Consider the following 24,416-nt stretch of genomic DNA (forward strand, 5'->3'; position numbering starts at 1 on the left):
CTGTTGGGAGGTGGGTTTTTCCTCTTTCTTTCCTTCGCAGATGGTACCCCATTCCTACACCATCCAAAACCCCGCACGCGCCATCAGATCCGTGTCGCATCGACAGGGGGCCCGGCCCGCTCCGCAGTCCTTCGAGGCTAAGCGGAACTGCCGGAGGAGGGGGATGTATGGGCCTGGCCGTTTTCTACGGAGCACCCCCAAGACAAATCAATTGATACACCAAAACGAAAATTACTTCAGGTCCTCCCCAACTCCGTCAATTCCAATGTTTAAAAAAAAAAAAAAAACTGCTTATATTTGCAAACGATCGAGGAGTTGCTTGCAGTTGTGGACGGATTTAATCAAACGAATCTGGCAGCCTAAGACCCGATTTTCTACCATTCGGTGTATCATGTATCACTTAATTTGTCGCGGGGGTGCGGAGCCAGAAATTGGGTCATTGCGCTACCGAGTCCACTGACTAACAGCTACTTGAGGGGGGGCCTAGCCAGGGAAGGCCCCTTTTTGAAATACAGCAAAGATGCCCTTTATGGTAAAGCCTAGTTTTGTATATCTGCAGCATCGACGTTCCCCATCCACTAGGCCTTTTTTGCGTGCGTGCGTGCATCCTGCCCGGCATATTTGGTTACGCCATGGAGCATCTTTGCGGCTTTATTGGTTTATCCTGCTGCAGGCGGTTTTTACTGCATGTGTGGTACCAGACTTTTGCTGTTTTTTTTTTCCCAGCTCCCAGTTACGCACGACTTGCGTTTCCAATGTGACCCTCCTACCGTAACTGCGATTATGGGGCCGTCTCATCGTCAGATTCGCGCATGCACGCACAAGCCAGGAGGGGAGAACGCTGCTGACGGGCGGCCTTGGCTTTCGCTTTTTTGGATCCCCTCCCTTTCCCGTCCCTTCCTTCCTCCCCTACATCCGCACTCCGACAGCGTTACGGCCAAGACCTGGACGGCTGGGTATGGTTGCGGGTAAAGAATTATCAACCCGGCAAGGGCGGCGGAGACAAGCGAACCTTACGGCCGTCCGGGCGACCAAAGAAAAAAAAAGCAACGAAAACAAGAGGGCCGGGGCCGACCTGCCTGGCTTACTAGGTTAGGGGCCGTCGATTACCTTTGAGCAAGGGCGGAGCGCATTGCGGAGCCCTTTTTGTGGGCGTCGACCGCTATTAGAGCATGAAGCTAGGGGGGGGGCATATTGGCGGCACTATCTACGCGGCGCCCGAGTGAACGGACAGCCGGTCAATGGTCGAGACCTGAGATGTGGGGGAGGGGAAGGAGGGAGAGGAAGGAGGAGAGCGAGAGTGAGCGAAAAAAAAAAAAAAGGGACGCGGGGACCCAGGAACCGGGCCCCTGTCAACGCGGCGACATGGACGACGCCGGCGGCCTTCGTCGGCGATACTACCGGGCCGAAACGTCAATACCAGGTCGAGAGTCAGCCGATGCGTCAGCTCCCCAGGTCGTCAAGTGGTGTCGCGCTTTGATGAGTCACCACAACTGCCCCGTGCACAAGACAGGGGAGGGGAGGGGGAGCCACCCGTTCAGACAGAAACAGAAAAGGGTGGGCAGAAATATTCCCCGACATGGGCCGGACCGGTCGCTCCCACCCCGGACCAAAAAAACAAAACGGGCGAGACCTGGCCGTGCTGGATAAGTTGCAACGACATGCATTCCGGCTTGAGAAGAAGACCATGGTCCCCCAGCGGGCAAGGCTCGCTTCCCCGATCCAGGCCGGTACCCCCCTTCCGTCAGGATGCCCTCCCCTGGCTGGGCCGGGGAGAATGGCATTGTCAAAGCATGCCGGATGGGCCCCCTTCCCGTCGCACGTGTAAGGAATGTCTCGACAGGCACCGTTTCAACGACGTCCTGCAACTCGACGATACATCGGTGTCGTTCACCATGCGTGCTACCTGCCTATACCACCCTGGGGGCATGAGAAAGGACGCACGATGCACGGCACTTCTTTCAGCTTGGAGCATGTGATCTCAGTAGCACCCCTGCCGCCTTCGTCCCACCCACCATGGACTACTTACTGTGTGCGTGGGAAGGTAGGAGGCTGGGCGTCTCGGGGATCTTGTTGTTGCTGGGAGACTCTCCCGAAGCCGCACCTGCGGTCGTAATAAGAATCTGTGGGATTTCAACCAAAAATACTGCCTACACAGTATACGAATGCAGTGCAATGTATGCCAAGGTCTGAGGTCAACGGCCCGGGGACGACAGGAGTCATGTAGCGGCCCGTCAAAGATCGACGCCGGGTGTCTTTGTCGTGCGCGGCTTCCTGGCGTGCTCGATCAAGGCCGAAACTCTCCGTCCGTCTGCTTCTTTGCCTGCTCTTTGGAGTGGTTGGCTGCACTGCAGCTTTGGGGTCAGAAAGGTCAAGTGCAAACAGAGCTGGATGCAGTGTGCAAGGCAAAGGCGGGGTGATAGAACGCAAACAGACGCCTTTCGACTTCCCAGTAAGCCCCCAAAGCCAGACTTCCAGATGCGCCATTTAAATGCATCTATAGAGTGGGTATCAAATATCTTCCGCACCGCCCCGTCTAGCTAGTCTAGAGGGCAAAAGGAAGAAGAAAAGACTGCAGGAACGGGGGTGGTGCGAGGGTTGCAACCAAGGAAAAATGAAAACCCATGCCAAAAGCTTGTGCATACAAGCCACGTACCCTCAGTAAGTTAAGTAGGAGGGTTTGAGCCACCGGAGGTTTAAGCCACCCTCATGACGCGTGGGCCCGTGGGCCCACTTTTCTGCTTATTTAGGATAAGCGCGATACAACCAACTCCGTAGCTGGAATTTGCGGGTTGCCACGGTGCATACCTAGGTATTGGGAAAAGGCTTTGTTGTTGCACGAGGAGGAAGCTATCTGGACAGAGCGCTCCTGGCGCTCTGCTGTGGTTTTGTAGGCGTGACGTTGGCGCGCTAGGAGTGCGGCCTCAGGTTCTTCCCTGGGTGTCTGACGCGTACCGTGACACGGGTAGTAGGTTTTAAACGGTTGGAGTGAAAATATTAAAAAAAAACTGTAAAATGCACCAGGTACGAGGCTATTTAAAGGAAAAGAACGGGGTTTAATCAGTAAAACCCTACTTTTACCGGCGGGTAGCTCAAACCTCCGGTGGCTCAAACCCTCCTACTCTAACTTATATGTTTATGCATTCTAGGTAGGTAGCCTAAATAGGCCAAACTGGTCTTTCAATGTTAAAAACGCAGCAGTCCACCGTATGCAAAAAAACCAGGGAGGAAAAAATGTAGTGGAAATTCAAGCTTGTGTTTACCGCAATGCGGTTCTCCACTCGCAAAATGGCTTCGACCAGTAGCTTTGTACAAGAGTTTCAGGAATTGGGTAGCTGGACCGAAGCAGAGAGGTCCTTTCATCGAGGCTGTCATGATGATGCCTTGGTGTCGACGCCAGAGGCCATGATGACGCCCGTCGAGTCGATGTTGGACGGGACCGTGATGGGCTCCCCGCGGGCTTGCGCGGTGAGGATGATCAGCTCCTTGAGCATAACATCGTACGTGGTCTTGCAGAGCTCGTCCACGTCGGCGGTGGTAAGTCCAGTGGTCGGGATGGGGTCGAGCACTTTGGACGAGGTAAATAATCACATGTCAGCAAAATTCACAATGCGGGGGAGGAAACGCATATCAGCTGCGAACAAGGCAAGCCCACAACTTACCCTTGACGGGAATCTTGCCGGCCGAGAAGTGGAGACCCTTGATCCAAAGCACGTGGCTGTAGTTTGCGACGACGCAGGGCACGATGGGAACCTGTGCCTGAACAGCGAGGTGGAACGCACCCTTCTTGAAGGGCAGCAGCGTGGGCTCGCGGGTGTAGCTGCGGGTGCCCTCGGGGAACATGTAGACGTTTTGGCGGCGGCTGCGGATCTCGTCGGCGGCCCCCTTCATGGCCTCGCGGGCGTCCTTGGAGTTCTTGCGGTCGATGAAGATGCTGTCGCTCAGGCTCATGAACCAGCCCAGGAAGGGCACGCGGCGCAGACTCGCCTTGGCCGTGACGCTGCAGTACTGCGGGAAGAGGCAGCCGAGCATCAGCACGTCCAACTCCGTCTGGTGGTTGCCGATCAGGACGGCGGGCCTGGTCTTGCCGTCGCGCAGATGGCCCTCCGGATCGACAACCTCGAACGTGATTCCCGTGGCCGGCATCATGAGGTACTTGAAGAAGCGCGCGACGACCCACTGCGACTGTTGCGCCTTGCCGACCAGCCGGAGCGCGATCGAGGCGAAGACGCCGAACGAGGCGGCTATGAGCAGCGCCATGTACGAGGCCAGAATGCGCGCCACGAAGGAGGCCTTGGAAATGACGAAAGACATCATGTAAAGCGCCACCACCAGTCCCGTGTAGCCGGCGGCGAAGTAGTAGAGGTATGCCAGCATGGCTTGGTTGGCGCAGCCCGTCTTGCGACGGCACGGTCTCGGGTGCGACCTGGTTCTTGTTCCTTTATAGGGACCTTGCAGCCCACCAGCCCCTCGTCGCAACAAGCTCAAGCTCCCGTTGGTCTTGTGGAGTTAAGAGTATCTTCAGGAGGTCGCGCGTGGCGGCGGGGCGTCGTAGTCGCGCCTCGTTTTTCGAAGCGCCGTTGCGTTAGAGGTTCGAAAGATGGATAGCTCGCCCGAGGTACAGGACGAGTCGCAAGAGTCTCGAGCGGCCTGGGGTTGGCGCTACTGCGTGCGTGGCGACGGGCGCGGGAGGTCGTGGAAGGTAAGGTGTCGTGCTTCTTGTTTTTGTTGGGGAGGGGCAGCAGGTGAGCTGACACAACGTCGAGGGCTTAGTTATATCTGCTCTCTCTTGTTCCTTTGCTCCAGTCTCTGTTGCTTTCTTCGGGCCGCCGAGTCTACTGGACGTAGAGTTTGTGCGTGATACGCCTTAGCGTGCTTCCAGCAGGCTCAGCGGAGGAGAGGTGGTGGCCAAGGGTGATTGGTGGCAGGCGGCAGGCACAATGTTCACGAGCCAGGGGTTGGGTAAGACTGAAAAGGAGCGGACAGCCACGAGGTGACAGAGTTTCAGAAAACCGTCGAGATGGACTCTGGGGAAGAAGCGAATCGTGTGGCGACTGAGGTCATGCAACCGACCCAGCGTCAAGTGTCTCACCCCACGACTTCTCCAGCGATCACGCACCGCCAGTTCACTCCTTTTTTTTGCTTTGGCGGCACACATTTTCTGCGATGGGTCGGGATCGGGGTGGGATGACAGTGGGCTCCAGGGGCCACAACCCCCAACACGATTGGATGGCGTGGCCGACCACGAGCTCCGCCCCTCCGCTGGGTTGGGCCGAGGCTGCTGGGCTTTTGGTTGGGAGGCTGTTGGCAGGAACTCGCCTCCACGTGACAGGCACAGGTAAGCTTCGACGATTGCGGCTGCGAGTCATAGACCCTGGCGCGGAGCTGTAGAATGACTCCACGCGGGCACACCCTGAGCTCTCCTGGAACCCCGCCATTGACTTGCCATTGAGTTTGGAGAGAGTGACGTGCCTTAGGGAGAGCAAAGACCTCCTTACATCCATCTCTTGGGTTGGCGCATCCCTACAACTTGGGAGTCTAGAGACGGATATCTGGGTATACCCTCACCCCGAACACAGCTGCTTCAAGCCCAATTATATCAGCAATGGCCACAACGGCCCCCATCGCCGCCGTTGCCACGGCTGGCAGCGAGGAGCTCCCTAAGATCGACATCAAGCCGCTGCTGTCGCGCATGTGGCCGACACCCAAGGACAGGGACAACCCCGTGACGGCCCAGGAGATCGCCGACGCCATCGCCCACTTCTTCACAAACCAGGTCTCCGACACCCAGGCCGCCTCCCTCCTCATGTGCCTGCACTTCACCGGGCTCGATCGCCACGCCGACGTCATGGCCAAGACGGCCGCTGTCATGCGCGCCGCCGCGCCCAGGATCGACCTGGAGCAGCTGAGAGCCGTCATTGCGCGCAAGGGGCTGGCCCAGGGTGCGTACAAGGGCGGCATGGTAAGCATTGTCCTCTCCCCGGGCTGTCGTGGGATGTAAAGCGCATCCATAAGTGAACCCCCTGACAGCTGACGTTGCCGGCGCGCGCGCGCGCATAGTGCGACATCGTGGGCACCGGCGGCGACGCGCACAACACGTTCAACATCAGCACCACGTCCAGCATCATCGCCTCGTCCCTGCTCCTGATCGCCAAGCACGGCAACCGCGCCAGCACCTCCAAGTCGGGCTCGGCCGACCTGCTGGCCAACATGCAGCCGGCCCCGCCAGCCATCTCGGCCGTGGCGCCGTCCACGGTCGCGCGCGTCTACGAGGCCACCAACTACGCCTTCCTCTTCGCCCCCGTCTTCCACCCGGGCATGCGCTACGTCGCCCCGATACGCAAGCAGCTCCCCTGGCGCACCCTCTTCAACCTCGTCGGGCCCCTGGCGAACCCCATAGATGCCGGGCCCGCCGACTCCCCGAGGCCCTTCATCGAGGCCCGCGTGCTCGGCGTCGCCCGCCGCGAGCTGGGCCCCGTCTTCGCCGAGTCCCTCCGCATGGCCGGCGCCGACCGGGCCCTCATCGTCTGCGGCGCCGAGGAGCTCGACGAGGTCAGCTGCGCCGGCCCCACCCACGTCTGGCGCCTGCGCCGGGACCCCGGGCCCGCCGCCGACGTGGCCACCGACTACTTCACCGTCAGCCCCGAGGACTTTGGCCTGCCCGCCCACCCGCTGAGCGCCGTGGCCGGCAACAAGGAGCCGGCCGAGAACGCCGCCATCCTCGAGCGTATCCTACAGGGCGAGCTCGCCGACGACGACCCCATCCTGTGCTTCGTGCTCATGAACACGGCCGCCCTCTTCGTCGCCAGCGGCATCTGCGAGGCCGACAAGAGCAGCATGGGCCCCGGCGACGACGGCTACGTCGTCACCGAGCGCGGCCCCGGCGGCGAGCGCTGGAAGGAGGGCGTCAGGAGGGCGCGCTGGGCCGTCAAGAGTGGCGAGGCCTGGAAGCAGTGGAAGGCATTTGTTGAAGTCACAAACAGTTTATGAAGGGTTGGAAAACAGAAATGATTTTGTCTCGACTTTTTATCTGTCTTGCCTAAAAGGTTCGGGTGGGTCGGGAGGTATTCTGATGACATCGGGGCTTGCTTGTACAGGCCGGTATAAAAGGGTGTAATCTAGGGCCGGGTTGGGTTTTCACTTTTCTCTTTTTGCTCTACATGCGCCTACACCAATATGCACCAGTCATATAGAGGCCCGTGGCAGACAGCAAATGATTTACAATGGGAAAATTCCGTATCAACTCGAGGTATTCTGCCTGTACACCAGGTATCCCTTTTAACGCCAGAACAAACTTTCGTTGCACAAAGTGACAAAAACATGAGCGGCAAAAGAGAACAACAAGACAAGGAAATCATTGCCTCTTGTCCTTCTTGTCCTTCTTGGCCTTCTTGTGCTTCTTCTCACTAAACGCCTCCTCGTACACCTCGGCCGCCGTCTGCTGGCCGGCTTTCCGCTTCGCCTTGCTGGACTTGACGCTAACCATGACCCCGGACGACTCTCCGTTCTTGGCGCTGGACTTGGCCACCGTCTTTTCCGCCGCCTCCCATGCCGTCGCGTCTCCCTCGATCTCGTACCTACAAGAAGCCATGTCAGCAAATGATGGTGTCTTTGATGTACGGACCGCGACATATCATAGCTCTTGGAGTATCCACTTACTGGTCAAGAGGCAGCGAGTCGATGAGCTCCTTCTGCTTGGCACGGTACTCTCGGAGCGCCTCGTCGCCTCCCTCCTCCAGCTCCTCCCCCAGCCCCTTGTCCAGCGGCACGTATTTCTGGTCCACCATCTCGTCGTCGTGGGCGCCCATCGCGTTCTCTCGACTGACGCCAATCGATGCCGGCTTGGGCATCTCGGCGTCAACGGCTTGTGTGACCAAGGTTTCGAAGTGCGTCGTGATTTTGCGCAGAATCTTGATGAACATGGCCAACAGCTGCGACGACGGCAGCGACAGCTCCGCCGAGACGGCATCGATGTCCTTGCGCTGCAGTCCGATGGCCAGGAGGATGGCTTGCTGGACCCCCGTCAGCTTGATGCTGGATTTGAGGCCGCCGGTGAAGTACATGGTAGCCAGGGCCGGCATGAGATCCAGGATGACATGGTAATCCAGCAGGTTCTTGGCATACGACTCCAGCCTCTTGTGGTCAAACGGAGTCAGGATCCTGTCAAGCTCTGCCTTGGTGAGCGGGCTCGGCTGCGTTGATGCATCGAGGAGCGCTCCGCTGTTTGCCGACTCGTCTATGCTCAGCGACAGCACCGATGGAAATTCCCGGAACTGGTACGAGAGGAGCGAGAGGAAGCGGCGGTGGAAATCGCTGGCGAAAGCGCCCAGCCAGCTTTGGTCCTCGGTCGATTTGAGTGGCCTAAGCATGACACAAGTGTGCTCGCCCGTGAGATCGTTGGCGGTTTGTCTCTGTCGAATAGTGAGCATTCAGGTCTAGGAATCGGCGAGGAAGGAGTTGAGACATTCCGAAAAGCTGCCGTGACTTACCAAGTAGACCGGAGCAAACGACGCGCGCTTCCAAAACTTGTGCAGCGGCTGGGTAAGTCCGTAGCTGACGCCGACGTAATCCAGACTGGGTGGACGGCATTGGTTCAGGTAGGCGAACAGGGGCGGCATTTCGCTCATGTCGCGCACCTTGATGTTGTCCTCCAGAAGGCTACCCTCGGCCAGCTTTGACAGCTCAGAATCCGTGACTCTTGGCATGGACTTCTCGACAAAGTCCTCGACGTCTTCCGAGAGGCTGAGGAACTTGCCCTCAAAGAAGTCGACAAGCAGCTCGAGCGCCCTCGTTCCGTATCCCATCGAGACGTAGTCTGGGTTCGTCGCTATGCGGACAACGCGGGCGCCCGAGAGAGAAGCAAACTCCTCGTCCTGGAACTGCTGGCTGACGAGCCAGGGGATCAGATCGCCGGCCGCGCGTTGGCCCCTGCTAAGGCTATTGAGGATGCTCTGCCTACTAATCTTGCCCTCGAGGGCGACCTGGATCACGCAGAGAGGTTCGGGCAGCGCTCCCTCGGTTGGGGGCGGCGTGAGAACAAAGAGTTTGTGGGCCGGCGCGTCGCTCATCAGCTGCAGATCATCGGGTGTGTTCTTGTAGTGACTTGCGACGTAGAGAGCCACCATTTGCTGGAGGAACCTCTCAGAAACTGGATGGAAGGAGAAAAGCGTATCGCGGTTCACTTGGAGGAGCTCGCATTTCGAGGGGTCCTGTCAGTTCTTGGGTTAGTTCGTGACTCGAAGGGCTACCAGACCCTCCGCTCAATAAAACCTGGCTTACCGGGCAGCCCTGCGTGTTAAGCTTGGACCGTGGCAGAGTGGCATCCAGGCAAAGAAGAGTATTTAGCCACTTCTCGACTTCGTCTCCCTGGCCGTAACGGATGGGTTCCGAAAGCGTGATTTCCTTGAGAGAACGGCCGCCAGACAAGCCGGTATTCTTGTCGGCCTTCCCGCTGGATCGGGCGATCTCAACATCAGCACCCTTCTCAGCCGCGCCAGCCCGAGATTGCTCCCTCAGCTGCTTGATCAGCTTCAGGGACAGCGATCTTCCCGTTCCCTCATATCCGTTGATAGTGGAGGCCATGAAGACGAGGTAGGGGCCCATCAGCTTCCGAACCAGGAGTAGGGGGATCGCAGCAGCCTCGTCGATGACGACCAGCTCAGCTTGCCCCAAAACGTGCGCGTCTTGGGGGCGGATGTACTGGATGGTCTGGCGATGGTCCCTGTGGATGTTTACGCGAACGATAGCCTTGTTGAAGTCCGGGTTTGTGGATTGCATGATGGAGTAATCGGCGTGGTCCTTGTAGTCGAGGGCGTCTAGCCCCTTGAATATAAACTCGAAGAGTGTCTTCAAATTCTCGGGGGATGGCGATGTGATGAAGATGTTGCTGTAGCCGTAAGCAACGGCGGCGGCAATTGCGACACCCATGGCTGCGGACTTGCCGCGACCACGCGCCGCGGTCAAAGTGACCGTGTTGCGCAATGTCTTTTCGGCAATGGCGTCCACAAAGGTGAGGAGGGCCTTGGCTTGGTCGTTGGTCTTGGCCAGTTGAACAAGCGCCCCGACAGGCCGTGAATCCCGGAGAGAATCCTTGATCCCGTCCAGCTCCTTCCGCGCAGGCGTCTTGTTTTCCTCCTCGTCGCGGTCCGGGGGTGGCAGCGGCTTCACTTTGTTGGCGCCCGAGATTGGGAGCACGTTGAGCTCATCGTCGACCACCAGACAGGACTCGCAACTGCCTAGAGACAGGATAAAGCGCTCGTTGAATCGAGCCACAACGTCGTCGTAGGCCTCGGTGCGGTAGCGGGAGTGGACGTCCATGGTCAATGTGTAAAGCTGCTTCAGGCTGCTCATACCCTTCAGAAGCAGAACCACCAAGCCCCCGCCCTCGACCGTCTCGATGGTGCGCGCGAGGATGTTGGGCGTCACGCTCTCGAAGTCCTGCAGGATACACATGCCATATGTGTTTCCTAGGATCTTCTCCGTCTCTTTGTAGTAGACATATCGGATGTTTTGGAGCGAGACGAAAAGCTCAAAGGCGCCCTCCTGGTTCACCTCGCGGGTGCCGCGCTTGATCTCCTTCTTGATCTTGGCCTCTCGTTTCTTGCGATGACTGGTGAAGCCGAGGAGCTGCTTTTTGTAAGCCCAGACAACCGACTTGTTGTGTCGCACATCTGAGCTGGCCATGATGTGATGCAGGTAGACAATGGCCTCCTTGGCATGGTCACCGACGACGACAAAGAAGCTTCGTTTACGCTCCTGGATGCCATTTTTGATGAGGGCCGAGACCCGCGAATCTCTGTTGGTTTGGAAACGTGGCCAGCAAGGTCAGTAAGAGTCTACTATTAGACTGTTGAAGTGAAGAGCTAAGGGGTATTGTTACAGTTGCTTGCGCGACATGGTGGGCGTCGCTGTTCCGTCGGCAGAGTCTTAGAACGTCCTGGGTCGGCGCAACTGACCCTGCAAGGCGCGGGCTTCAATGTCGGAGTTGCGCATCGCGGAATTGGAGAAGCCGCCAAAATTTTTGGCGGTGAAAGCTATTCTGCCACTCCCCCACATTGTCCCGCCGTGAAACACCCCCTGCCGTTCTAGGTTTCGCGGTGCAAGGTGTAGGTGGAGTCTGGGCTTTGACACATCTCGCTGGACCGAGGCAACAGCGAAGGTGGGAGGCCATTTATAGCTGGGGTGCTAGGGTTGATAGGTTGAGATGAAATAGACTACAGGATATGTAGGTACCTACCTGGCTAGGTTCATAGTGATGCGTGCATCAAACGTACCCATCGCGCAAGCATGAAGATGGCCGACTCGCAGGCCGTACCGAGTACATGGCTCACCCTATGTGGTTCCCAGTGGGTGAACAAGGGACATGTCGGACCAGCAGCCGATTCATCGTCTCGGTGCTTGGTACAGGGGACACAAGCTTGCACGACAGTGAACTCGAGTAGTTGACGAACACAAGATCAATGAGCCTGTGTGTTCCCACTGGCCGGAAGCCACCGTCGCGTTTTGGACGAATCACTCGGTCAGAGTCTTGCTCTACGCTTTTGTGGCTGCTCACTCGCTGAATCTTGGGCGCGCGCTCTGCCCATCGTTGCATTGCCCTTGCCCCCCTGAACAACCGCTAGGCAATTTGATTCAACGGCCCACGACACACGCTGGACTTCGCGCTTGTCCGCCTCTTGGATTTAGTCGCCGACGCCGCGCCACTAGCAGCTGTACCTAGCACACCTGGCTCTGCCCTCTGCCGTCTTGGTTGTCTCCAGATTGCTTTCCATACCTCGCGTCAGACCCCTCATTAGGCCAATACCCGCTCGCTTCTCACATCCAGCTCAATCGCAGCACGGGATAATAATACGGCTGGTTGACTCTTTCCATCCGCCATCAGCCAAAGATGGTCTGAAGGGCACAGCGCTACCTTTTGCACCGTGTCGCCGCCGAAACCCTCATCACTCATCCCTCAACCTGCATACCTCGATCCTCCCACGCACGACGAACGCCACGGCGGTCACGACGAGACGCCCAAAATGCCAATGCGACCTGCGCTGGCTGGCAACCCCCCGGCCTTGAACGTCCTGCCAGACCTGCCACCCGTTTCGGCCCTGTTCCTAATCGAGTTCGACGTCAAGGCTGGCTACACCGTTACCTGGAAGCAGGCCATCGCCGGGCTGGAGCTGGAGGGCGTGGTCGAGTACAAGAGCCTGCCTTCAGGGCTACACACGGTGTCCGAGGACCTGATCTACTTCATCCACGAGGGAGGCTATGCCGGCCTGAGCGCATTCGTCAATGCGCCCACCGAGGAGGAGGGCGCCCGCCACGCCCGCATGATTGCCGTTGGAGTTCTTGTCCCTCTCAGCTATGGCCGCCTCGGCCGCTCGTGGAGGCATGCGGAGGAACTCCGGGAGATGGCCGAGTACGTTACACGAGACGACTTGGAATGGCCCGCGGAAGGACAATGCGCGAACACATGCTGATTATGCTGATTGTCTAGGAAACTGGCTATCGACCCAAAGGACACGAGCATGCTGGAGCGATACTGGACGGCGAACAAGGCGCCCGATGCGGCCGCCAACATGGAGCCTCTGCGGGACTCCCCGCTCAGCTCACCCTGGGTCAACTTCGCAACCGTCGCGGGCAAGGGCCACTCTAGGAAACGGTCTGCCTCTGATGGTAACGCGCTGATAGCACCAGGCCATAGACTATCACCATTCCATCCGGCTTGGAGCCTAACCGCCCTGCTCAACACCTTTGGCCCTTTGATCTTTCCTATACACCGCGCCGCCCTGCTGAGGCAGCGCATTTTGATATCGACCCACGCGCCGGTTCATCAAGCCTGCGACTATGGTCAGTTCTATATGCGGCAAGCTCGGGCTGCTCCCGACAGTGGACGCCACACCCGAGTAGGCAAACTAACCATATCTACTATCTACACAGTTTACGACATATCCGTTCTGTCCAACATACCACTCTCACTCTTTGATATGCTCGGTCCGACAGCTCCTTCGCAGCGCCTGCGCCCCCTCTTCACCATCGGCGTGCACGATATCCCGTTCCTGATCGAGGACCAAGCGGCGACGGCCGCGGCAGCAGCAGCCAGGAAGCGCCGCCCCAGCTCCACGACCCCCCTCATCGGCGCCGACGACGTGGGCGCGGCCGGCAGTGGATGGGTAGCCTGCACTACGGACAGCATCCTCGCCATGAAGAACGACCTGTGGGATGTACTCATCACCATGCCGCCGCCGAACTCCCCGGCCAAGGAGCGCGTCTGGCCGACAGTCGAGCTTCCGGGTGGCGTTCAGGTCCGCGCCACGCAGCGCGACCTGCGCCGCTTCCGAAACCTCGGCGCCGGCCTGGCGCGACTCGCCCCCAAGCCTGAGGGCACTTTCTCAGACAGCCCGAGGCCCGAGGCGGCGGGAACAACCTCGGAGAGTGGCGCGCGGCCCGCGACCCCGCGCAGGCCTGGCACGTCGTCGGGATGGTCGGCCGCGGCCGTCTGCCAGCACCTCGGCGACAGTGATGCGCTCCTTGCCGATGCGTCCGAGAAAGTCGTAGAGCCGACAACATGGGCGGCGCTTGCGTACAGCGGGTTCATGTGGTGGGCCAGCGCTGGTGAGCAACGACGATCTGAGGAGGCCGAAGAGGCGGCGACTGATGCCGCGCTTCTCACGGACCTGGCCGCGCCCACCTCGTTTTCTCCCCGTCAGCGCCGCGGAAGCGGAGTGGGCACTTCACCCCTAGCCAAGGCCGGAGCCGGTAGTCAGGGGCTAGGTATAGCAGACTCGGTCATGTCACTGCCCGCGCACCGAACCCCGGGTGGCCGGGCAGCCAGCGGCGCCACCGACACCGGAGAGGCTATGCCGCAATCGGAGGAAGGCGAGGCGGCGAGCAGCGACGAAGAGCGTGCCAGAGTCGAGCTCGCCACGATTGCCTACTTCCGACGACTGACCACCCAGATCATCGCCGTGGTGGCAGACATGGTGGAGAGCGGAGAGGACGACGACGACGACGACGACGAAGACGACCGGGAGGAGGACCTGACCATGGCCTCGGCGGGCGACTCGGAGACGGAGGACACAGGGCTCCTGCGCCGCAGCGAGGGCACTGACAACAACATGGATGACAGGGACGATGGCCTTAACGGGTCTGTGAGCATCGATAGTGACGCGCTCACCCGGATGGGCCTGGACGTTTGGAGCAACAGCGACGTGGCCTTCGTCAGGGCCTTCACGCCACTATACTTTTCGCGCCGGGCCAAGGTCGAGTCCAAGTGCGTCGAGGTCTGTGGGCTGCGTGTCTGCTGAGGGGGTTAATAACTGGATCTCGCTTATATGGCCCTGGCACAAAGGCATTGGGAGCAATGAGCGTCCAGATGGAAATTATGGGCTGGATTTCATCGGTTTTGATTGTATAAATAAGAGTCGTCTAATATGTGTAGGTAGCATGCCGGCCATGGGATCCCGCCACTATGGGTTGGCTCTTGCCCAAGGAGGGGAAAGGGCTGGTTGGTCTTGTCAGATTCGAGGGGAGGGATAAAGGCGAGTAGGCTAGCAAAAATGAAAGCGAATCATGTATTTACATGTGAATCTGTGAAAGCTGCTTCGGCGCTGGTGATGTGGCCCTGAGGCTACCTTGTCCGCCAGGCCGTTTTTTCTTTCCTCTTTTTCATTTTCATTCATTCCTATTGGTTTTGTTCTTCATTTCCTCTGCTTTTTCCCTTCAATCTTTGTCCGTTTGGACCTGGTTGATGCACCAATGGCGAGCTGGTGCTCATCTGAGACAACAGCTTGAGCTCCAAGCAGCTGCCAGCTGCCAACATCAGCAATCCCAGCTCCCCTCTAGCTAAACTTGCCACTTCCGACCCGCACCATCAACAGTGAGCCATTGGGCAGCTTTCACCACATGGAATTTCGACAACCAAAAAGACAATTCGGCGAGCCGGCATCCTGAACATATTGCAACATGGCGCCCGTGGCCGTCGACCATGAGCCTAGGTGAGAACTCCCTTGCACCAGCCTCACTCCGAGTCGTTACGTCATGTTGTGGGCGCAGGAGGCATCAACACTGAAGGTCATTCCCGCGACGAGCGCTGACCGAGAATATGGAACACCCCCCCATTTGCGCAGATACCTCCCCGTCGCGGTCGTAGCCACCCACGGCATTGCGGTCATGGCGTTGACCGCGGTCGTCTGTCGCGGCCTGTACTGCTCATACTGGGACCTGACGCCGTCGCAGGGCGCCCGCGCGCGCCAGGCCAGCCGCGCCCGGCTGGTCCCCGTCTTCGCCGCGCTGGCGGCCCTGAGTCTGGTCGTGGCGACCAAGTCGGCTGCCGACTATGCCGCGCTGTCGTATCGCGTCTGGGCCGACGAGCGCGGTTTCGAGTCGGACGGCAGGTAGGTCTACTGTGTTTCTGCGTGCCCCTCCCGGCCATCCCTCTCATCTTCATGTCACCTCTAACATGGCGGCGTTTTCCTGCCTTTTACACACCCCCTAGATTCCCTTACCTGAGCGGAAACGTGACTCGGTGGCTCAGCGACACCCCGATTTACCGCGACGCCCGCGAGATCGTGTCCGAGAAGGCCCGCCGGCTCTTCTGGGGCCGGCAGCTTGACCTCGGCATGACGACATGGACCCTCTTGCTCTCTATCGAGGGCCGCCGTCGCCGCATCCCTTACACCTGGGCTTACTTCTGCCTGGCGCAGATGGCCAGCCTGTCCTTCGCCCAGAACCTGTTCTACGTCGCCTTGCTACTCACGCCGACGCCGCTCCCTCTAGGTTCGGGCGCTGAGGGGCGTGGCCGGCTGGCGCAGGTGCTGGGCCGCGTGTTCCCATCAAAGCCCAGCAACTGGTTTCCCAGCCCGGTTGCCTCCACGTCGGTACTATACCTGGGATGCGCCGTGATGGCGCTGCTGCCCGAGACCTCGGGAAGCATTGTCCTGCGCATCACGAGCTTGGCGCTGCTCGCCATACCGACGGTAGCGCCCCTGTCATGGGGAGCCGTGTACTCGCCCCCACACGGCGCGCACGACACACACACCAAGACGTTCCGGACATTCTCGCTCGCCACGTTCGTCATGTACGCCCTCGGCGCCGGCTACGCCCTGGCGTACAACGCGCCCGACTCGCACTACCACCGGCACAGCATCAGGATGCCGCTCGACACGGCCAGGCGCTCCGAGTGGGAACGCGCCTCGACGGCCGTGGCCAAGGTGCTCGGCTCGACGGCCGACCACCCCGTCGTGGCCGCCGCCGGCCGCGACGTGCTCCTGTCGGCGCTTGCCTTGGGCCTCTGGGCCGCGGTGCGGGCCATGGACTCGCGGCAGATCATCAGCGCGGCGTGGCCCCTCGCCGCGGCTCCCGGCCTCGGCGCCAAGTCCATGGCCGACGACGTCGCCGAGACTGCCCATTCCGTCGTTGCAAAGGTCGCGGACGACGACGACGACAAGGCCGAGGAGCCGCCGACGCCTGCGCCCCGTCGCCGCGGCCGGCCACGCAAGATCAAGCAGGAGGACCGGGCTCCGGAGGAGGCCAATGGCGACTCTGCTTACAAGCCGAGCGCCGAGGAGGTTGCAACCGCAGCGGAGGGCGATTTGCTCCCGGAGGAGGATGTCGACTGGGAGGCGGCGGCCCTGACGTGGGTCATCAACATCGTTGGGGGCCTTGGCTGCGGCAGCGCGGGCGTGTTTGGCGGAGAGTGCGTCTCTCGGTGAAGACGGACCGGTTAGCATGCCTCGGCCATGAAGCTGGCAGCTGACTGTGGTTTCTCTGCGATTTGATTCGACAAAGCACACGTAAGCCCTAAACTCGGGCCGAAGGCTGGAAGGAGTATACGTGGTGCCTCGGGTCGACCTAGATTCTGGTTTTGGTTCGTTCGTTCGCGTTGATGAAGGGGCGGGCTTGACGTTGGTGTGTTTAGCAGCAATATCGTAGAGAGATCGGGTTTCCCAAAATCTCCTAGGCTATTTTACTTCAAGCCCTCTCGCTTGATAGACTCGGGGCTAGTATAGGCCTGCAGCTCCCCGATCCGTCGGCAGTGATCCATCAAGTTATGGGGCTTGGTAAACGACCACCCTAGAGCATCGTGGATCTTGCCCAAAGGCGTCAGGGTTTCTTCCTAGCTCTCCCCACATGGCATCAACGAACATGTCCTCTGTGTGGTGACTTTTGGCTGCGACGTGAAGGAGGCGCAGACCGGCCGAAAGAGCCGGCCAGAGCGGGCGATCCAAGCTAGCCAAGAAAAGGCGAGGGCGCGGGGCGGGCGGCCAGCGGTGGGGTGTGGTTTTTTTCCCACTTCCCTCTCGGCGCCGCCGGGGCAGAGGAAGCTCCTCCCAAGGGCTGAACTCTTTCCCACCCTACTTATTTCCCCAGAGTCAACCAATGGCGAGGCGCCGCTGCTACCGAAGCCCCAGTAATTCCTTCTTTCCTTCTTTTTTATTTTTCGCCCCCCCTTTTATCCCGCTAGCCCGTCCCACCTGCCGAGAGAAGCTGGGCCCGGAATTGAGCGGGAAAGCTCGGGGTTGTGGTGGTGGTGGTGTGGTGGCCACACGCGCTTCTCGCTCTCACCACCTGCTCGGGCTTAGCCCAAGGCCCAGAACTAGGCGGGAGGCGAGAACTTGCCATTTTGGGGTGGTGGTGTGGGGAAGGGGGGGAAAGGGGGAGTAGCGCCGATCTCTGGCGTGTTTGCCCGGATGTGAAATCAGCCTCTGGGGTTTTTAGTATTAGTATAGATGGATGTCGGCCGAAAAGTAGAAGATCTGGGGAGTCGAAGGATTTGTTTGTTCGGTATGATGCATCTTGTATAATACACTAAACGGCAGCAACGACCCCTATCCGGTGATAACGTTTTGCCCAGGACTCCAACCAGTCTCACCAACTCGATCCGCATATACATACCACTATATATACAAATACGAGACACTTTTGAGGTCCCTACCATACAAACTGTCACCTACCAGATATTCCCAACTTCCACCTTCATAATGGCCATCCGGGACCGCTGGAACCGCATGCGCTCGGCGGCAGCCACGTCCACCACATACACATCACCCTCGTCATCGCCCGTGTCCTCGCCCGTGTCCGCCCCGACGTCGCCGGGCGTATGGGGCACCATCACGGGATTCAACTGGTCGCCGTCGAGGACCACCACGGGTAGCAGCTCAAACGCTAGCACCGAGGCCGGCGGCACTAGCAGCGACGAACACCACCACCAGCAGCAGCAGCAGCAGCAGCAGCAGCAGCAGTCGCAACAACAGCGACAGTACCAGCAACAATCGCCGCGGGCCAAAATCACATTCACTCTCCCCGCCAGGCCAAAGGCGCCAAAGAGCAGCAGCAGCAGCAGCAGCAGGCGGTTCAGGCCGCACCCGTCGGAGCGGCCGCTGACGGAGGAGAACCTGGCCTACCAGCAGGTGTTTGCCAACTACACCCTCACGTTTGGCAGCAGCCGCTGCTCGCTCGACGGCGACGTCAGCCCCTGCAGCTCGAGGCGGGGGAGCCTCGACATGCCTCCTGTGTGAATTGCGGGCAAGGCAAGCAAAAGGGGGGCTGTGGGAGCTGTTGTTATTTCTTTTTATCTCATGTCGAGACAAATGAGCGTGTCTGGATATTGATGTTTTGGGATTATAAAAATGGAGTTGGTTGCCTTCTTGGGAAGTTCTTTTATGGTTTATGGGATAGAGAAAACTTGAAGGACTCAAACCGGACCACGAGCAATTGATTACTCGTTGGCCGTCTAATACTGCTGTTATCCAGAATGCAGCGAGGATGAATATAGTTGGTCAAAAAAGAGGTACAAAGTTGCAAGAATCGCAGATTAATGACGACGAAATCCACCCAAGGAACAAACATGCTGAGAGGAGAGACCCGCGTGCCCCACGTTTAGCACCCCTCTTTGGCAATTGGAAGGCAGTTACAGCCTTCAACACCAACCTTTAAACATCTCACACGGAATCTCCCGCGCTCCCCCGACTAGACATCAAATGTCATCCCTTACCTACCGACTCTTCTCTTCACCGGCGAGACCACGCGCGACTGTCACCAGGCTCCTATTCCCGCCCCTGGCCGGCCCTGCGCCGCACCGCGCATTCGCAACCAGGAAGAAGAAGCAGCCCAGCATGGACACGAGCTCCATCGAGACCCCCGCCGCGTGCTACGCCGACTTTTGCTTGATCCCTGTGGGAGTCGGCGTAAGCGTCGCGAACGAGGTGGCAGAGGTGCAGAGGCTCCTCAAGGCCTCGGGCATCAAGTACACGATGCACTCTGCGGGAACTACCGTCGGTCCGTAACCTACTTGCCTACTACACCTTACCTGCCTCCCTATACCCCATGTCCCTCCACCCCCCACCTAGCCTCTGCTCTGCATCGCAAACCACCTGCTGACTGTAGCCCGAACCCTCGTCCGTTTTCCGCGTCTGCAGAAGGGAGCTGGGACGAGGTCATGAAGGTCATCGGCCAGGCCCACGCCGTTGTGCACCGGGGAGGTTGCCAGCGCGTGCAAAGCTCGCTCCGCGTCGGAACAAGGTTGGTTGGCTAGTTGGCGTGACCTCGCCGCCTTCTTCTCCTTTTCCTTTTTTTTTTCTTCTTCCTATTCCTTTCATTCTTCTTGTATTCTCCTTCCCCCTTCTTATTCTTTTACTAACACACGCCACCACGTAGGACCGATAAGCAACAGACTGCCTCAGAAAAGGTGAAGAGGGTTGAAGACATCCTGGCTGGGACGAGCACCTGACCTGATTTTCATCTACTGGCTGTCATTCTCCAGGGTTAGCCAGGGACTTGATTTCATCCAACGGAGAATCTTTAACAGTATGGACTATCGTCAAAGGGCACTATGTTTATAAACCGAGCGCGAGTATATAGGACGGCGGGGTCTGAAATCGACAGTGTCGAAACAGCCACTTCCTCGACCTACTACTGCTTTCGCATGCTCAGACCGCGGGCTCGGGCTTGATACGGTAAATAAATACAAAAGTAAACATGTTCTCGTATTTCATATGTTCAAAAGTCATATTTCGCCCTCCCAAAGGGACAGCCAGAGTGAATCCAGGAATGCGCCTTGCATAGAGACAGCAAGCACGGCAGTAGCACCGACCGCTCCAGCCAGCCCCCACGTAAAATACATCGCCATAAGCAAAATCATCTTCTCATCATCATGACCTAGAAAAGGAGGAAGATGACCACCATTGCCGCAATCACCACCGGCATCCCCCGAGGCAACCCCAGGCGCCCCGCGGCTCCCCGCTTGAGGAGCTCGGCCTGGTAGCCAAACGTGAGGTTTCGGGGGACAGACGAGTTGTAGCAGTCGCCGCGGCCAAGATCGAGCCCCACCAGGTCGTCGGTCGTGCGGAAGAACATGTAGTTGCTTTGATTTACATCCTTGAACCCCGCAGTATTATAGGGGAACAGCATGTCCGGGTCGGTGGCGCTCGTGTTGCGTAGGAGGATGCAGGCCACCTGGCCGGGGAAGTCCTTCACCATCTGCGGGTAGGCCTTCATAATATCCGAATTCGACGTGTCGGCGACGAGGACGAACCGGCGCTCCGGGAATGTCTCGAAGATGCGGTCGAGCAGGTGCTTGCGGATCGAGAGCGTCGCGCTAACGTCGCTGAAGTTCAAAGGACGTGTGTCGAAGCTCCCCGCTGGGTATGTCTTGTAGATGTAGTCCATGTAGATGCGCGTGGCCTGTTCCGGCGTCGTCGTGAGGTAGTGGAAGTGAGCTCCGGGGATGTTTTGGGCCCAGTTGGCGTATATGGCCGGCATGTTTTGCCAAGGCACGAATGCGCGAGCGAACGAGCTAAATATTGTATCATTGCGTTAGTTTCCATGCCTCTCTTTCTTTACTCGTCGCCACTTGTACGCATCACCGACTTGAGAAGGCCCTCTTTGGGCTTATAGATTTTGGTGACCTGCACCGCGTTTTCATCTGTTAGTCTCTCTGTATATATCAAGGCATACCATGTCTTCGCGCGACAGGAGATTTGGGCTCTACTCGCCCGTAATATATCGTCTATGTCGCTGATTATCGAGTATCCTCGTGGCGGTACAAGGTAGGCAGTCGCGTTGCCAAGTGTTGAGCCGTTCGCATAGACGTTCAGCCTCTGGACGTTGTTCTGGGCCATGTCTCCTCGTTGCAGGCCGTTGAGTTGGATCATCGGCACAAACTCATCGAAGTCGCCCTGGGCCGTGGTACGCGTCGGAAGGTTCATGTTCTGCGTACCACCGGTAGCATTCATGATCATTGTGACGTTCTGGTCACCCTGCTGGAGGATGAATATCGACGCCGTGATATTTCGGGCTTGGTCCTGTTCCTGAGGCGGGAGATCCTTGATGTCTGTGCCGATAAGAAAGACGTTTGCCAGCTTGTTGAGCTTTTCGACGCTTGTATTTGGTTGTTTGTAGACCTTTCAGGGGAAGGGTTAGTATGCGACAGCCAGGACATGAGGGGACGCAATAGACTCCAAACTCACATTTCCACGGAAGCGAATATTCCAGGCGTTGTTGCTCCAGTTTGCGTAAGGAGGTATGTTGAGAACTTGCGTCGGAAGGGCCCGCACCTAGCACATATTGTCAGGAGGTCGTGGCCATGGAAGTCGGAATACGCCGAGGACTGCAACAACTCACCTGGTCGTCGTCAATGCCTAGCGAGCTCTGCACCTTGTCGCCAGTCGGGAAGTCTAAATTCGACGCCTACCGTTAGTCTGGTCTCGTAAAGCTGCGTAATCAAAACAGCAGCATCGCTAACCCTGGAAAAAGTTGGGCACGCCAGAGGCCACGTAGGAGGGGATCGAGCTCCCGAGCCCGGACATGACCGAGTTGACTCCGGACGCGAAGGCGCCCCAGACATCGACCCGCCTCTCCAGCGTGCGAGTCGGCTGGCCTTCCAGCGTCGGCGCGGGCGTGACGAGCGGTGCGGCCTCTGCCCGGGGCAGCGGGGCGGGCGAGGCTGCGGCGAGGGACGCCAGGGCGGCCAGGATGGTCAAGTGCGAGAGAGGCATCCTTGCTTATGGCTAAGGATGCTATCTAGGTGCCGTGCTGTGCTTTTGCGATGCCGACTGGCGTTCTCGGGCGCGATGCTCCAGGCGCGCGTGGGGAGAAGGGCGTGGAGAAAGCTAGAACTGGTGTGGAGGAGCTGGAGTTGACGAGGAGGACGAGTTAAGAACCCACACCAAGGCGGGCCAGACCGAGCTACCGGGCCCGTTTTCCTGCCGTTTGAAACCAATTCGGGCGTGATGACTTCATTTCAGGGCTGGGACTTGAGCTTGGCCGTGCTTGTCATGGGCTTCGGGGCTTGTTGCGTGTTCGTCCTGTCTCTGTTTGGATTCCTTGGGGGTGCTGATCTTGGCAACGACGTCATCAGGAGACGTAAAGCAGGTACCGCCGCTGTTGGTTGGACCGGGACAAGCCCACTGGGCAAGCTCAAATTAGCTTCGCGTGGCACGGTGTTTGGAGCGGCACCTTGTAGCCGTTCGCTTGTGGGGCGCGCTGCCTCCTGTGAGCTGATCGAAGCCGTCGGGTTGGGCTAAATCCTTCACTCATTGCTATTCTCTCCATGCGTTGCAGATTCCCACTATAGGATTGTTGGTGCAGTGGAATGGCCCTTTCACTAGCCGTGATAGAAATGATAATTAATACAGGCGAGTTACGCCCACTACAAAAAAGACGGCAGTCTTACTTACAGGAGGTCCCAAAGATTGAGTAAAATTGGAAAAAAGGTAAAAGATTAATTTAAAAGCACCAACTCTTGAAACTAGCTGCTAAATATTGCTTTATACAGATTTCCGGTGCCGACGCCCAGCAACAATATCGGCTACCAGTGTCCTTCCCTTCCCGCCCCGCGGCGACCCTGCTCGATATCCATGGCCGGCGGCGGCCTCGAGACCGCCACATTGTGACTCGAGCCCATGTATCTTCCCAGCTCAATGTCGTCCGAGTCACTATCGCAGCTAGGGCGGCCTCTGGCGACGGGCTTGGACCCTATTGTAACCAGCCCTACCCTGCCGCCCCGCGCGGGGTGATTGTTCTCCCCTCTCGCGTGTTCCTCCTCCAGCTTGGCCCAGCTCTTGGGCCCGCCGGGATGGTTCGGGGTCTCGTTGGTAACCGGCCCGCCCGAGTACGTCCCCTTGGACTTGGCGTACAGCCCCGAGACCGAGGCTACGCTGCTGACGGCCCTGATGGCAGAGCGTACTATTGGTCCCTATCGTGCATTGCGTGTTAGCCCTTGTGACGCTGTTCCGGTCTTGGAGACCCGGTGACTTACAAGAGTTGGGAAGCAAGCAGACACTATTCCGCTGCTCAGCTCGACAATGTTCCAGGCCAGCCCATCGGCGATAGTCCCTACGACGACCAAGAGCAGCCCATGGTCAGCAGCAAGCTCGGCTCGCATCAACTCCCTCGCGGGCCAGTGGGAAGCAAAAGCTCGAAAACTCACAAGGAACGTCGTCTGTCGAATACGACAAGAACACGCGGAAGCGGTAGCAGCTGGAAAAGACGACGTAGCTGCCGAGAAGGAAGACGAACATGACCAGGAAGCGCTGCCAGGGCGCCAGCTGCAGCTTGAGCACGTGCGGGATGGGCAGGCACAGGATGGCAATGTCGACCAGGATGCTGGGGATCGAGATGGCGAGCTGCGTGAGGAACAGGTTGATGCAGACCCCCTCGTGCCACGGGTTCCAGACGCGGCTGAGCGGCACGCACTGGAGGCACGCCGCGATGATGCAGGCAAAGGTCCAGCCGCACGTCAACCCGCCGCACCAGAGGGCCCCCTTCCTGACCGACGCCATGGGGAATATTCGGAGGTAGAGGAAGAGGAGGGCGATCTTGTACTGGTTCACCGTCGTCACGTAGAGGATCTCAGCTCCTATCATGGTCTGCGCGCGTCGCCTCTGTTAGTATGGGGGTCTGTTTGTGTAGTGCAATGAGGCAGAACGCCGCATACCCTGTTCAAGAACTCGATCTCCTCGTAGGGCAGACGACCCGAGTGAAGACCAATGCCGTGATCAACCAGCTAGCATACGGCCAAGAGCGTTAGAAGGCAAATAGTCCATACATCGTGTCCCCCCGTACGATTCGGACTTTTACTTTACCACCAGGTTTATTGTCATGTTCCCAAACAACATGACCAGGGCGGCGAGCATCATGAAGTCGTCGATGAGCAGCTTGGCGGCCTGGAGGTGGCGGGCCCAGAACCGCAGGCCGACCACGGCGGCGGCGAAGACGGTGAAGGCGATGCTAACGGCGCGGACATAGTTCTGCTTGTCCTCGGCGAGGTTCTGGGTCAGGGCGAAGTCGTGGAGGCTCCTGAGATAGTCCCTTTCCGGCTGGGACAGGCTCGTGTCGTTGAAGGCGTAGGTCGCCATTCCCGGGTGGGACGCCATCTCGAGCAAAGGAGGGGGGAACGGGAAGCCGACGTCGGACGTGTCGTGCCTTTG

General features: G+C 58.6%; 9 protein-coding genes across 9 annotated transcripts; 5 read left to right on the plus strand and 4 right to left on the minus strand.

Moving 5' to 3' along the window:
- Positions 1 to 2,835: 2,835 nt before the first annotated feature.
- Positions 2,836 to 5,227, minus strand: GGTG_10048 (1-acyl-sn-glycerol-3-phosphate acyltransferase beta). The gene is made up of 2 exons (XM_009227909.1): positions 3,663 to 5,227; positions 2,836 to 3,568 (listed from the first exon to the last, which is right to left on the minus strand). The coding sequence occupies exons 1-2, from the start codon at positions 4,375 to 4,377 to the stop codon at positions 3,372 to 3,374; spliced, it is 912 nt and encodes a 303-aa protein (XP_009226173.1). The 5' UTR covers positions 4,378 to 5,227; the 3' UTR covers positions 2,836 to 3,371.
- Positions 5,228 to 5,366: 139 nt separating this feature from the next.
- On the plus strand, positions 5,367 to 7,363 carry GGTG_10049 (anthranilate phosphoribosyltransferase). Its single transcript, XM_009227910.1, has 2 exons — positions 5,367 to 5,962; positions 6,061 to 7,363. Exons 1-2 carry the CDS (start codon positions 5,606 to 5,608, stop codon positions 6,988 to 6,990), a joined length of 1,287 nt encoding a protein of 428 aa, XP_009226174.1. The 5' UTR covers positions 5,367 to 5,605; the 3' UTR covers positions 6,991 to 7,363.
- GGTG_10050 (N-acetyltransferase 10) lies at positions 7,030 to 10,988 on the minus strand. The gene is made up of 5 exons (XM_009227911.1): positions 10,880 to 10,988; positions 9,280 to 10,795; positions 8,490 to 9,209; positions 7,660 to 8,411; positions 7,030 to 7,577 (listed from the first exon to the last, which is right to left on the minus strand). Exons 1-5 carry the CDS (start codon positions 10,894 to 10,896, stop codon positions 7,355 to 7,357), a joined length of 3,228 nt encoding a protein of 1,075 aa, XP_009226175.1. The 5' UTR covers positions 10,897 to 10,988; the 3' UTR covers positions 7,030 to 7,354.
- Positions 10,989 to 11,522: 534 nt separating this feature from the next.
- On the plus strand, positions 11,523 to 14,583 carry GGTG_10051 (hypothetical protein). The gene is made up of 3 exons (XM_009227912.1): positions 11,523 to 12,406; positions 12,485 to 12,837; positions 12,928 to 14,583. Exons 1-3 carry the CDS (start codon positions 12,021 to 12,023, stop codon positions 14,292 to 14,294), a joined length of 2,106 nt encoding a protein of 701 aa, XP_009226176.1. The 5' UTR covers positions 11,523 to 12,020; the 3' UTR covers positions 14,295 to 14,583.
- Positions 14,584 to 14,864: 281 nt separating this feature from the next.
- Positions 14,865 to 17,327, plus strand: GGTG_10052 (hypothetical protein). Its single transcript, XM_009227913.1, has 3 exons — positions 14,865 to 14,984; positions 15,117 to 15,383; positions 15,485 to 17,327. Exons 1-3 carry the CDS (start codon positions 14,953 to 14,955, stop codon positions 16,698 to 16,700), a joined length of 1,515 nt encoding a protein of 504 aa, XP_009226177.1. The 5' UTR covers positions 14,865 to 14,952; the 3' UTR covers positions 16,701 to 17,327.
- A 642-nt stretch (positions 17,328 to 17,969) lies between these two features.
- On the plus strand, positions 17,970 to 18,506 carry GGTG_10053 (hypothetical protein; the record flags this gene model as incomplete). Its single annotated transcript, XM_009227914.1, has 1 exon — positions 17,970 to 18,506. The coding sequence occupies one exon, from the start codon at positions 17,970 to 17,972 to the stop codon at positions 18,504 to 18,506; it is 537 nt and encodes a 178-aa protein (XP_009226178.1).
- A 389-nt stretch (positions 18,507 to 18,895) lies between these two features.
- GGTG_10054 (hypothetical protein) lies at positions 18,896 to 19,988 on the plus strand. The gene is made up of 3 exons (XM_009227915.1): positions 18,896 to 19,266; positions 19,407 to 19,509; positions 19,645 to 19,988. Exons 1-3 carry the CDS (start codon positions 18,969 to 18,971, stop codon positions 19,715 to 19,717), a joined length of 474 nt encoding a protein of 157 aa, XP_009226179.1. The 5' UTR covers positions 18,896 to 18,968; the 3' UTR covers positions 19,718 to 19,988.
- On the minus strand, positions 19,802 to 22,325 carry GGTG_10055 (hypothetical protein). Its single transcript, XM_009227916.1, has 6 exons — positions 21,731 to 22,325; positions 21,610 to 21,662; positions 21,456 to 21,542; positions 20,982 to 21,389; positions 20,857 to 20,894; positions 19,802 to 20,782 (listed from the first exon to the last, which is right to left on the minus strand). Exons 1-6 carry the CDS (start codon positions 21,981 to 21,983, stop codon positions 20,146 to 20,148), a joined length of 1,476 nt encoding a protein of 491 aa, XP_009226180.1. The 5' UTR covers positions 21,984 to 22,325; the 3' UTR covers positions 19,802 to 20,145.
- Positions 22,326 to 22,795: 470 nt separating this feature from the next.
- GGTG_10056 (hypothetical protein) lies at positions 22,796 to 24,362 on the minus strand (the record flags this gene model as incomplete). Its single annotated transcript, XM_009227917.1, has 5 exons — positions 22,796 to 23,182; positions 23,246 to 23,322; positions 23,417 to 23,855; positions 23,924 to 23,992; positions 24,072 to 24,362. The coding sequence occupies 5 exons, from the start codon at positions 24,360 to 24,362 to the stop codon at positions 22,796 to 22,798; spliced, it is 1,263 nt and encodes a 420-aa protein (XP_009226181.1).
- Between the last annotated feature and the right edge of the window lie 54 nt (positions 24,363 to 24,416).

Source organism: Gaeumannomyces tritici, assembly GCF_000145635.1.
Source record: "Gaeumannomyces tritici R3-111a-1 unplaced genomic scaffold supercont2.5, whole genome shotgun sequence".
NCBI classification, from domain to species: Eukaryota; Fungi; Ascomycota; class Sordariomycetes; order Magnaporthales; family Magnaporthaceae; genus Gaeumannomyces; species Gaeumannomyces tritici.

Bases quoted from the DNA above. Each gene is read 5' to 3' on its own strand.
- GGTG_10055 (XM_009227916.1), bottom strand. From the start codon at position 21,983: ATGCCTCTCTCGCACTTGACCATCCTGGCCGCCCTGGCGTCCCTCGCC. The intron at 21,543-21,609 runs GTGAGTTGTTGC...AATATGTGCTAG, and splicing joins TAGGCATTGACGACGACCAG to GTGCGGGCCCTTCCGACGCA. The intron at 20,783-20,856 runs GTCGGTGATGCG...TACAATATTTAG, and splicing joins CCCAAAGAGGGCCTTCTCAA to CTCGTTCGCTCGCGCATTCG.
- GGTG_10048 (XM_009227909.1), bottom strand. From the start codon at position 4,377: ATGCTGGCATACCTCTACTACTTCGCCGCCGGCTACACGGGACTGGTG. The intron at 3,569-3,662 runs GTAAGTTGTGGG...CCTCGTCCAAAG, and splicing joins CGGCAAGATTCCCGTCAAGG to TGCTCGACCCCATCCCGACC.
- GGTG_10051 (XM_009227912.1), top strand. From the start codon at position 12,021: ATGCCAATGCGACCTGCGCTGGCTGGCAACCCCCCGGCCTTGAACGTC. The intron at 12,407-12,484 runs GTACGTTACACG...CTGATTGTCTAG, and splicing joins GAACTCCGGGAGATGGCCGA to GAAACTGGCTATCGACCCAA. The intron at 12,838-12,927 runs GTCAGTTCTATA...CTATCTACACAG, and splicing joins TCATCAAGCCTGCGACTATG to TTTACGACATATCCGTTCTG.
- GGTG_10050 (XM_009227911.1), bottom strand. The intron at 9,210-9,279 runs GTAAGCCAGGTT...AAGAACTGACAG, and splicing joins TTAACACGCAGGGCTGCCCG to GACCCCTCGAAATGCGAGCT. The intron at 7,578-7,659 runs GTAAGTGGATAC...GGCTTCTTGTAG, and splicing joins GACTCGCTGCCTCTTGACCA to GTACGAGATCGAGGGAGACG.
- GGTG_10052 (XM_009227913.1), top strand. From the start codon at position 14,953: ATGGCGCCCGTGGCCGTCGACCATGAGCCTAG. The intron at 14,985-15,116 runs GTGAGAACTCCC...CCATTTGCGCAG, and splicing joins GCCGTCGACCATGAGCCTAG to ATACCTCCCCGTCGCGGTCG. The intron at 15,384-15,484 runs GTAGGTCTACTG...CACACCCCCTAG, and splicing joins GGTTTCGAGTCGGACGGCAG to ATTCCCTTACCTGAGCGGAA.
- GGTG_10054 (XM_009227915.1), top strand. From the start codon at position 18,969: ATGTCATCCCTTACCTACCGACTCTTCTCTTCACCGGCGAGACCACGC. The intron at 19,267-19,406 runs GTCCGTAACCTA...CCGCGTCTGCAG, and splicing joins CTCTGCGGGAACTACCGTCG to AAGGGAGCTGGGACGAGGTC. The intron at 19,510-19,644 runs GTTGGTTGGCTA...GCCACCACGTAG, and splicing joins TCGCTCCGCGTCGGAACAAG to GACCGATAAGCAACAGACTG.
- GGTG_10049 (XM_009227910.1), top strand. From the start codon at position 5,606: ATGGCCACAACGGCCCCCATCGCCGCCGTTGCCACGGCTGGCAGCGAG. The intron at 5,963-6,060 runs GTAAGCATTGTC...GCGCGCGCATAG, and splicing joins GTGCGTACAAGGGCGGCATG to TGCGACATCGTGGGCACCGG.